Here is an 11629-nt window from a genome sequence, read left to right as displayed (position 1 = left end):
TTCCGGTCGAGACAGGTTTGCATCAGGGATCGACTCTTAGCTTGTTCTTTTTTGCGTTGGTGATGGACATGTTGACACGGAGTATTCAAGGTGAGGTACCGTGGTGTATGTTATTTGCGGATGATGTAGTGTTGATTGATGAGACACGGTGGGGTGTGAATGAGAAATTGAAGGTTTGGAGGCAAACTCTTGAATCTAAGGGGTTCAGGTTGAGTAAGTCTAAGACAGAGTATTTGGAATGCAAGTTTAGTGACTCGAGTCAGGAGGACGGTGTGGTGGTGTTGTTGATTATCAGGATGTTTTTAAGAAGGATAGTTTTAAGTATCTGGGGTTTGTGATTCAGGGGAATGACGAGATTAATGAGGATGTCACTAAACGTATTGGCGCAGGTTGGATGAAGTGGAGGCTCGCCTCGGGAGTGTTGTGTGATAAGAAGGTGCCACTTAAGCTTAAAGGAAAATTCTACAGAGCGATAGTCCGTCCGGTCATGCTGTATGGAGCGGAGTGTTGGCCAGTCAAGAACTCTCATATTCAAAGATTGAAGGTGACGGAAATGAGAATGTTGCGTTGGATGTGTGGACTAACTAGAGAGGATAAAGTTAGGAATGAGATTATCCGGGAGAAGGTGGGAGTGGCTTTGGTGGAGGACAAGATGCGAAAAGGAAGGTTGAGATGGTTTGGGTATGTGATGAGGAGGGGCACGGATACCCCTGTTCGGAGGTGTGAGAGGCTAGCTTTGGATGGCTTCAAGAGGAGTAGAGGTAGGTCTAAAAAATACTGGAGGGAGGTGATTAGGCATGACATGGAACTGCTTCAGATTACTGAGGACATGACCCTAGACAAAAAGGTGTGAAGGTCGCGGATTAGAATAGACGGCTAGGGTGAGTGTGTAGGTAATCGCTAGGTGATAAGGGAGTTTGGGTGTGGTGGGTGTTTTAGACTTGTGAGGGCATGTTACTACCACATGGGTATCTATGTTCTTATTTCATATTCCATATTATTCGTATTTCTCTTATTTCCTATTTCTCTGAGACTTGGTGTTCTTATTTTTTTATCTCTTATTTCTGCTATGCTATACAGCCTGTTTCATGTCTCATTACGACCTTAGTATACTATTCTCTATCTTGAGTCGAGGGTCTATCGGAAACAACCTCTCTACTTCCTCGGAGGTAGTGGTATAGACTGTGTACATTTTACCCTCCCCAGACCTCACTTTATGGGAATAGACTGGGTCTGTTGTTGTTGTTGTTTTGGTTAATGAAATCATTTACCTGATCAAAACAGAAACTGAATTAATATTGGAATTGTTTTTCAAATACTGGTAACGATATACTTTGGTACATTGGAAAAGATCAAATAAACTCTCTAGTTATCTGGAGAATTTCCTTGAGCATATTAACAAATCTCTTACACGTTTATGATCATCTTTTGTAAGAAATCTACTCATTGATCTGTCCCCTTTCAGATATACTATTTAATAGTTGTTGTACTGACTTCCAACAATCCTCAGTAAGTTAAATAGAAAGCAGACAGTCTATTTATACTTCCGGTTCTTTATATATCCCCTCTTTCTTTTGTACTAATTTTAGCCCTCGCTCAATACTCAATAGTTCTGTATCAACAGGGTTCAACTTACTTGAGTGACGAAGCCTCCCCTTGCCTTTGATGCCAAATGGTGAGAAGCATAAATGGGAATTTTATCTCCGTACTAAAAATAATAATTTCAATTTAAGTTAATGAAAGAGAATTTTTTTTATATTTGTTCCTTTCTACATTAGTATTAAATAATTATGTAAGTAATAATATCTAAAATTTTAAAACATCATTAATAAAATATACGTCTAATTAAATTTTTCTTAATAAGTCTATTAAGTCTTAAAGGTATGAAACAGTGGGTCTAGTTGGTGGTATTGATTATTTCACATTGGTCCTCCAAACAATTACCTTTCTCCTCAACTTATTTTAGTCAACAATTCAATTATACTACTACTACTTCGTAATATGTTGTAGCACATGAATAGAATGTGGGGGGAGAAAAGCATTGTTTCTGTTTTTAGTAGAGAAACAGTACTTATTCGTAGTACTTTTCTATTTATCGAAGTTATGGATTGGTGTCAGTAATCTTCTATGGTAGTATTGTTAAAAATCCAAATGTTTAGCTGTAAAGTACTCTTTACAGCACATAATAATAGTACACATGGTACAAACAGGTGCCAAACAATTCAATTTCTGTAACACCTGAAACACTTCTCTACAACTTTTTTTTTTCTTTCTTGAAATAAATTTAGACTTAACAATAACAAAAGTCTCCTATCCCAAAGTCCCAATAATGGGGTAAATTGCTCTCATTAAAGACGAGTTCATATCTAGGCTCGAACTGAATATTAAGTATGGAGAAGTACTTGTTATTCTGCCACAACGTTTAAAGACCCTGCCACAACGTTTGAAGGTGGTTAAAAATTCGCGTGAATTCAATACTTTCTGTCCAAATAATACATTTTTAGCTCTGTTCAATTATAGGAATAGGGACGGATTTAGGATGTAAGGTGGAGGTTCTCGAAAACCTAGTAACTTTCGTGTAAATCTTATATATATATTGAAAAACTTAGTAAATATATAAATATTTTAAGTTGAGAAACCCACAATGAAGTGTGTTATTAATCTAGCGGCAAAAAGGTGCCTATTAAAGCATTGTTGCCCTCTTGGTTGTGGATTCTAACCCCGCCGTCACTTTTTTGGATTTTTATTTTGCTCAGAAACCCACAAAATTAAAATCCCAGCAAATTTACTCATCAAACCTAAATCCTAGATTTGCCTCTACCCACAAATTGGCACATTCATGACTTCAAGTTAGTGAGTATAAAAATATTACTATAAAGTATAAACCATTTTTATAAATATCTGGTTGGGGATAAACCATTTTTATAAATATCTGGTTGGGGGGAAAATGAAAAGGTAATTATTAGAAGCTTCTAAAAATATACTCTCTGTTTAAAAAAGAATGACCTATTTTGATTTGACACAAAATTTAAAAAAACAAAAAAGACTTTTAAATCTTGTGGCCTTAGATTAAAGTTGTGTCAAATGTATCGAAATGTCCTTTAATTTTGTGGTCCTAAACATGTCATATAAAAAGTTGAAATTAAAATTGAAACGGATTAAAAAGAAAAATAGAACGTTCTGTTTTGAAACAGAGGGAGAGTACAAATTAGTCAATACTTTTGGTGGAGCAAAAGTAAGAAATAATGTCAACCAAATTGAGACAGTGGAGGGATAAAAGGCTACAATCTGAAACCTCTATTTTCTTTTTCTTCTTTTCCACACACTCATCCAACTAGCAAAGCTGGAGCAGTGAAGAAGCTAGGCAAGAAAGTGATGAAAACATCAGCCATTTGGATAGCATATAGGCCATGACAAAATGTTCACAAAGTAGAATAGAAGAAACATATGTTAGTTTAGCCCACTACCCGCGCTCCCCCGGGGAAGAAATTTGATGAAACAACACAGTTGTAGCATTAAGTTACAGAAGAGTTAAGGCAGGCTGTCATCGAGGTGATCATCAAAAACCTTGTGCACCAGACAACAGCTGTTTTCCATCCTATGATGGTGCCATTCTGGTTTCTCCATTAACTCCTAAATCGCGTGGAACATACAAAGCAAAAAAACACGGGGGACAATGATAGGGTCGAGTCACCTCTTAGCAAGTGATTGATGTTGCTAAAGGCGTTACCAGGACAGCTATGTTTCCAGCTACAGGTGGACGTAGACTTGCTGCAGTCTCCAGTTGTTCCCATGCTTCTCTTCGTTTTTCAGCTTCCAAGTTTATTTTCTCTTGTTCTTCCTTGTAATGGGAATGGCAAGCCAGGAAAAGCACATCATCCATTTCGGAGAACATCCTTCTTACGTTTAGACTCAAGTTCTGCACAGCATGATTCCAGTGGTTTTGAGCATTGCTTTCCACAGCTGGGAATATAATCGGGAGAATCACATGTCGGTTATGTGCAATCAAATTGACAATTTGGTCATTATTCCAAAGGAACAAAGCCCTTTCAGCTACCTGGACAAGAAAAGTTTGGTTATTAGGATGACAAATAAGTGATTTTGAAGTTCCGAAAGTGGTATAGTAAAAACATTTCGGCGAAGGCAATTTTCAGACAGTGATTAATAAACATATCTCACTCTATATGCCTTAGAAGTGAGATGCACAGTTTTTGGAAAATACTGCCCCTTAACCCAAAAGAAAATGGAGAAGAACCCATAAAAAGGATAAGTAGAATGTAAGAGCTGAGTACAAGCAGAAGACAGACCTCCATTGGGTCCCATTCAGGAGGGCTTCTAAGTAGTACCCAACCTTCCATTATGGCGTTAGAATCTTGACTTGCTTATTGTTTTGTGGATTTCTCTTCCTCCATTGGGTCCCATGCAGGAGGGCTTCTTGGATATTACATGGAGGAAGAGAAATCCACAAAACAATAAGCAAGTCAAGATTCTAACGCCATAATGGAAGGTTGGGTACTACTTCTAATAGACACCAGAACATATGGCATGACTGTGATGTCGTTAAAACCAAGTGATCCATATATGTAGACTTGGATCATCTAATATATAAACAAGTCGCTGTGAATTAGTTCATAACAAGTAGAAATTTACATCGTTTTAGATGTGTTGACCATTTGCAGGTATAACTATATCATATTGTAACCTCTATCACCACCTCTTCAGAATATGGCGGTGGCAGACATTGAAGTGCAATGACTAATCGATGTCAGAAGATTTGGCCAAATAGGCCCGGGATGCTTGGTTTTATTCAAGTTAAATCTGCCAAAGATCTAAGTACTTCCTCAGTTTCTCACAGGCTTTAGAACTTCAATTTTCAAGTCTTAGAAAGGACAAAGATAAATCAATGATTGGATAACGCAGGTTAAGCAATATATCCCATTCTTCCTATAGACAGTTTCCTGATGAAATTTATTAACTTGATCCCAGAAATGCCCTTGGAAACAGTAATATAGATATAGATTCTTCTTCAGCACTCCTCTTAACTATTGTCATCCCTTTGAAACCACTAGTGTACCTGGTTCATTCACAATGTGGGTTCACGTCGACAACAAAACATTCTTGGGGTTGGACAAGCCTTTCTGGCTCCTGAATCTTAAGTTCTCAACACATCACTGAAACCATTTCAAACTAAATGAAGAAATCCTGTCCACGATCTAGAAATCAATTAGAGGAAACTCAGCTATTAGTAAATTTAATTTTTTCATGCAAAAACTCCTCATAGCTAAAAATGCATGTAAATCTGGACGGATCCTGATTCTCTACAAATCAAACAACTGGATGAAGAATATATCAATCAATCAATTGCACTTTCATCCCACGTTAGCCTTATGAATCCTCTGTATAAATTAGAAGGAGAAACCATATCACAGTATTTGTTCATAGATCTTTGAACAAACAACATCTAACCAACAATTCAGAAACTATGTAACCAAAAAAAGTAAAACCATAATACAGTACAGATGCACACGCACATATACATGTCCAGCGACATAATTATTACCTGAAAATGGTAACTATTGATGCAGCAACCGATCCGCCAGAACAAGGGAACCATCACTTTTTGGAACTCAGCCATGTTAATAACGTCCAAGATTTCTTCCAACTCACTCAAAAACATCACCTCCTTCTGTGTATTAGTGATAGGCCAGTACTTCAACAAGCCCCTTATCACAGGGCTAGCCAATTTAGGATCTTTCTCTATGAACTGGGTAATACAATATGATAACTGTTGAAAGTAAATCCCCAAAGATTTTGGCTTGTGCAGAGGAATCAAGACCCTTGACAAAAAGATCTTATGCTCCTCCTTCAACGGCAGAGCAAATCCTGTAACTACACTTCCAAAAATCTCCAACAGTTCAGCGATCCCGTTATGTTTCTCTGACTCAAACACAACGCGGTAAAACACATTGCTTATACTCTTCCTTATATAAGGCCTATGGACCATGAACTTGCCATAAATCCTATGCAAAATAGCTTTCAAACAATCCCTTTCCCTTGGATCTTCAGAATCAAACAAATCAAGTAATTTCAAGATGAACTGATGGTTTATATACTTCTTTGCAACCTTAGCTTCTAATGAAGAAGATGTTACAAACTTAAGCAACAGATCATACACAATTTGCAAGTGAGGCCAGGCAGGATCAAAAGTAGGCTCATCATCATCATTTTCGCTAGCGTGGCTATTATTAGACCGATAATTAGGAGGGAAAACCCGAAATAAATTAACAGCACATGTTTTACACAGTGCAAGAATTGCAGGTTCAGAAAATTTAGGTGGATTAGCAGATACAAAATCCAAAAGCTCAAACAATGTAACCCTTTTAAGTTCCTTTTCTGCTACATTCTTAGTTGGATCCCTAAAATCAAAGTCTACACAGCATAGGCTTAACTTACTGATAAAAAGATTCATCTTTTCAGAACTAGGAACATCTTTGAAGGAAATCAAAGGCTCAATACCAGCAATCACACTTGCTGGGAACACAACTGAGGATGTCCTCCTTGGAGCACTATTAGGCCTTCCAGGACCCAAATTTGAGCTGGCATTCGGGCCGTGTAGGCCCGAATTGCCTCTTCCTGAGTCTACTGACTCAGATTTCACTGATTTCTTCGGAAGCCTACTCAGAAAATGCTTCCACATTATGATTTTCACAATCTTTTCAACACAACAACAGGCTCAAAACACACAGAGGGTAAAACAATACTCAAATCAAAGCATTACTGGTAAAAGACAACAACCCTAGAGTTGTACCTTGTCTGGTACATACCCAAGATCTAAACCAAAACCCCATTGGAGAAAAAATCTTCAAACTTTGAGCTAAACCACCAAAAGGGGTGCCATAATCTTCAGCAAGAAGACAGAAAAATCAAATCTTTCCTCAAAATGACTAAAAGGATGTCCAGATCTTGGTTCAAAAAGAGGAGAAAAAATCAAGAAAAATCAAGAATCATGTAAAGCTGAAGCCTTTTTGCTCAATTTAACAATCTTGAATTCTTTAAAAAAGAAAAAAGACCCCAGATCTCATGACACATGCATTATAACTATTTATACATGCATTATATGGAAAAGATTCAGATATTTGCAGAGTAAGGTATGGGGTGGGTGAGTGTCAGAATGGTGGGTGGGTGGCTTGAAGGAGATTCAGATGCTGATAACAAAGCTAAGGAAACAAAAACAAAAATGTCATTCATTATTCATGTCTCTCCATGCACTAGTACTATTTTACCTGTGAAAACACATTAATACAAAAACAAGTAGTGATAAAAGCTTTCTTCTTCATTAGGAAAATTTTGGGTTTTGGAGGGGGGTTGGGGGAGGGGGGGGGGGGACAAAGTTATGGTAAGTGGGGGCTTCAGAGTTTAATTATGAACCTTGGCATGGATGCATGGTGCAGAGGGGAAAATGGTGAAAGTCCATCATTGTTTGTTTGTATCTTTTTGACAAATAATTTATTGTATAGTACTTGTTATATTTACTTTTTAGAGTCACTATATAGACGTTCATTAATACTTTAGAATGTATTTTATCATCACATTAAAAAAGAAATTGCAAATTATCAGATTTTAATATAATTTAAATTTAAATTTTAAAATATTAATTAATTTAATTGAAAAATAAAATACATGACAATCATTTTGAAATGGTCACTGCAAAGTAGAAAGAAAAGGGGGCAGTAATTTGAATGAGGGGCGTACTTTTTATTTCTTTCACAATAATGTTCTGCTTTTTTCGTCTTTCAAATTTTTCTCGATTTGTGAGATGATTTTATTATTGCTTCCTTATTTCTGAGAAAATACAGGTGGCCAAGAAAAAAATAAAAAAGAGCAGTCACCACACAAATTTATAAAAAGATCCTTTTTTTTTTCAAGGGTTATTTTTTTTCTCTTCAATCATATTAGCATTTATCTTTAATTTTTAAAAAATAAAATCACAAAAACGTTTGGTTTACTTTATAAAAACCTTGTAATTAATTTTTTTCTAAAATATATTGGTGAAAGGCAGCAAGTATCATTGGATTCACTCATATTAAAAAAGATATCAAATGTATTATTGGGCTATAAATTTTGTTGGTTAATTTTCTCTTAATTCAGTTCATTTATTCTCTTGTTAGCAATGTTTGTCCTTTTTTTACAAAAAATAAATAAATAAATTATATGACAAAGTGTTTTATATCCAAAAAAAAAAAAATAGAGACAAAATAGGTGTTTGGTCGTAGCTTTCAAATACTTTTCACTTTAAAATTGTATTTTATTATACTTTTTGTAAAAAAATATTTTAAATGGTGTTTATGCTTGAAATTACTTAAATATAATTTCAAAAGTGAAAAAAAATGTATTGAAAAACAAATTACAAAAATATTTCTCTTGGTTATATTTTCAAATATAATAAAAAATTATTTCAAAAAAATAATACTACTAATTTTAGTGACCAATCAGGATCAAAAGTGTACATAGCAAAAGGTTCAAATGATGATGAAGTAACACCAACAAGTACGTGTAATCGTAAGATACCTTAATTAAATGATGCAATTTAATTAATAGTGACATTAATAATTACACTTAAAAATATATGGATGTAGTACAATTTGACACACCTAAATTACATTATTACAAGACGTACAATTAATACTGATAATTTAGCATAATAATAGTCCCTCTCGTTGCACATGCACTCTACATAAGATATAGGCTATTTAACTTTTAATATTGTTAGAAATTAAAACTTCACCTTTTTTTCAATTAAAAATTACACAAATACAAAACTTATGTTTTTAATATTACAAAAATTCCAACTCTCTAAACATATTACAAAAATCTCACATATACACAGAATGTTATGTATATGTCGGCTATGTTATGTATATTAACAGGGAGAAAGAGTAAAATAATTTAAAAATTGGGAGAAAGTATAATGGTACTTATGTTATTTATCCTTTTTTCAATCTACATGCATGTTACTACTTACTAGTTCAGACGTAATATTTATTGTTTGTTGTTTTCCAGAATTAATTTATTTTTAAGATTTATTTGTTGAGTTAAAGAAGAAAAATGCATGTTTAATAGTGCGTTAATTTGATTTATTTATCAAAAAACGAAAGTGTGATGATGTATGTTTTTTTTGTTTTGTTGTTTCCCAAACAGTAAAATGGATGCAGGGGCGGATCTATGTATTGGGTTGGGGTGTTACGGCATCCATAGTTTCGGTTGAAATTTTATATTTATATGTGTATATCTGTATATATTGTATACGAATTTAGTATAAATATTAACTGTGGCACCTAAAGTAACAGAGGGGCTTGTGTATCTGTATATATTGCTGCTTGGGGACCCAAGTTCAAATCTGCTGGAGGAGATTTTATTTTTTTTAAACTATAAATGTGCAACTAAGAAAAGACCTAACCATACGAAAAAGGCTGTGCCTTACAAAGTTTAAAAGACAGTTTACAAATTTAAACATAGATTTCCTCTATGGATAATGAGACCACTTCCGGAAAATGTTGCATAAGTTACTGTTTATCCTGGCACCCGGAGCTTCAAAATTCTGAATCCACCTCTGACATCCGGAGCTTCAAAATCCTGAATCCGCCTCTGAATGGATGTGTGTATATATGTGTCAAGTAGAATAAAAATAATTATATTGTTCTCGAACTTGTATGTATTTACAAAAAAGATCGGCATTAAAGCACTATCCTTTTTTTTTTATTTGGTAAACTGGAAGCTTAAATTAATATACGGTAATGTTTAAAAAACAAGGCCCTCAGCCTGGATCTACAAAATAAGAGGTTGGGGAAAGACCTTCTTGGTTAGCATTAGGTTATGTTTGTTCTTCTAGTAAAACTAGTTCCGCTAATATTTAGTAGCATACATTGGAGGAACTATAAAGCTGAGGTCCCTTTCAAAAGCTTTGCCAGTGGATCAATAACTCCATTAATATTGTACCAAAGGTCTCCTAGCCTTCTTAATATCAAACTGCACTCATCAAATGATGGAGGTTATAATGTGAAATGCAATTTGTTAAGCATTGTAGTTACCTCAGTAGAGTCGGTGTAAGTTATAGGCCTTCTCTCAAAGTCAGAAACTTCATTTAATTGTTAGTACTTACTTACTTGTGTGGTAAGGTTGCCTCTGTTGTGAAGTTGGAAGAATTATACGGCCTCAAAGTATGTGTTATTGAAGCTGGGCTTGTTTCTTTTATGGTTGAATAGACCAGATGCGGTAGGGAAGGAGAGTTTCCCAGGTAACTAGATTGTTGAAGTTGACCTTCTTGAAGAAGTTTCAGTTTTGGGTAGAGAATTAAGGAGTCAGAGTTAATACAAGAGATAATACATCAAAACACCACGAACTTGTTAGCAAAATTTACTTTAGATCCTAAATTAATTAAGTAATTATTTACTCCCTTATAAACTTTAAAGTGTATTATTTTGCCCCTTAAGAGTTGACATAGCAAAAAAAAAATAAAGATGCATTTTAGTAAAAAAAAAGTATAAAAAAAATTTAATGGGGCTCACTTTAATATTTTTAAATATTTTTTTTTCTTTATTCCTCACATCCCACCATCCCCATTTCTTGCTCTTCTTCACCCGCCACCACCCCCATTTCTTCTTCTTCCTTTATTTCTTTTTTTTTTTCACTTCTATTCACCAAAATCTTCAATCAAATACACAATAATAAAATATATAAATTATACAACAAATAAACTTTCCTATAAAGATCAAGAATCAACAAATTAAATTCCAAAAATACATAAAAATCAATTCTTTAAGGTATCATTCTCCAAGAATTTGCTAAATTTCAACACCCAAAAAATTCAAAGAGCATCAAATCACAGAAAAAAAAAATCATTTAAATTCTTAACCATTATTTTTTTTCCTTCAAAATTTTCAAATCTCGAAAATCACTACACTTAAAAAACATGAGAAAGAACCTTATTCCTTCAACCAAGTTTACAAACTAATTATAACCATGGAATTGAGTAGGAAAATAAATTCTACAAATTTTTAACCTTATTCAATTAAACCAAAAAATCTGATCGACGAACTTTTCCGGAGCACCAACGATGAAATTCTTCGCTAGAAAATGCTGAAATCAGCGACCAAAATCAGTCGCAGCAATCCACCGTCGTTGTCTCTATTCCGAAAATGGAGTTCAGTTGTTCATGGGAGGAGAAAGAAGAAGAAAGAGGAATGAAATTTGTGGAGCGGAGGTTAGTTGTTTTCCAATGGGAGAAGGAAGAAGAAGAAGGAGGAACAGACGGGGTGGGGGTGGGGGTGAGCGCGGCTGTTTGAAGAAGAAAAAAGAGGAGAAATCGTGGGGTGAGGGTGGGGTGGGGGCGGGGGGCTGAAGAAGAAGGAGGAAAGGGAGGGGATCTCTCTCTCTATATATAGAGAGAAAAATAGTATATATATATATATTTTTTTTTTTTTTTTTAAAAAAAATATATATATAAAAATAGTATATGTGTGAAATTACTTTTTTTTTTTAAATTATAATTTCTTATGTGACAATAATATGGCACTAACATGGCACTGATTTGGCAATGACATGGCACTGACTTGGCTCAAATTGGGGCGTG

At 34.7% G+C, this 11629-nt stretch overlaps 1 protein-coding gene across 1 annotated transcript; it reads right to left on the bottom strand.

Annotated features, from left to right (window-relative positions):
- Positions 1-3373: 3373 nt before the first annotated feature.
- LOC107839160 (serine/threonine protein phosphatase 2A 57 kDa regulatory subunit B' kappa isoform) lies at positions 3374-7513 on the bottom strand. Its single transcript, XM_016682541.2, has 2 exons — positions 5561-7513; positions 3374-4057 (listed from the first exon to the last, which is right to left on the bottom strand). The coding sequence occupies exons 1-2, from the start codon at positions 6695-6697 to the stop codon at positions 3698-3700; spliced, it is 1497 nt and encodes a 498-aa protein (XP_016538027.1). The 5' UTR covers positions 6698-7513; the 3' UTR covers positions 3374-3697.
- Positions 7514-11629: the final 4116 nt, after the last annotated feature.

Source organism: Capsicum annuum, chromosome 6, assembly GCF_002878395.1.
Source record: "Capsicum annuum cultivar UCD-10X-F1 chromosome 6, UCD10Xv1.1, whole genome shotgun sequence".
NCBI classification, from domain to species: Eukaryota; Viridiplantae; Streptophyta; class Magnoliopsida; order Solanales; family Solanaceae; genus Capsicum; species Capsicum annuum.
The sequence above is the reverse complement of the archived record's forward strand: the minus strand, read 5'-3'. Positions and strand labels throughout refer to the sequence as shown.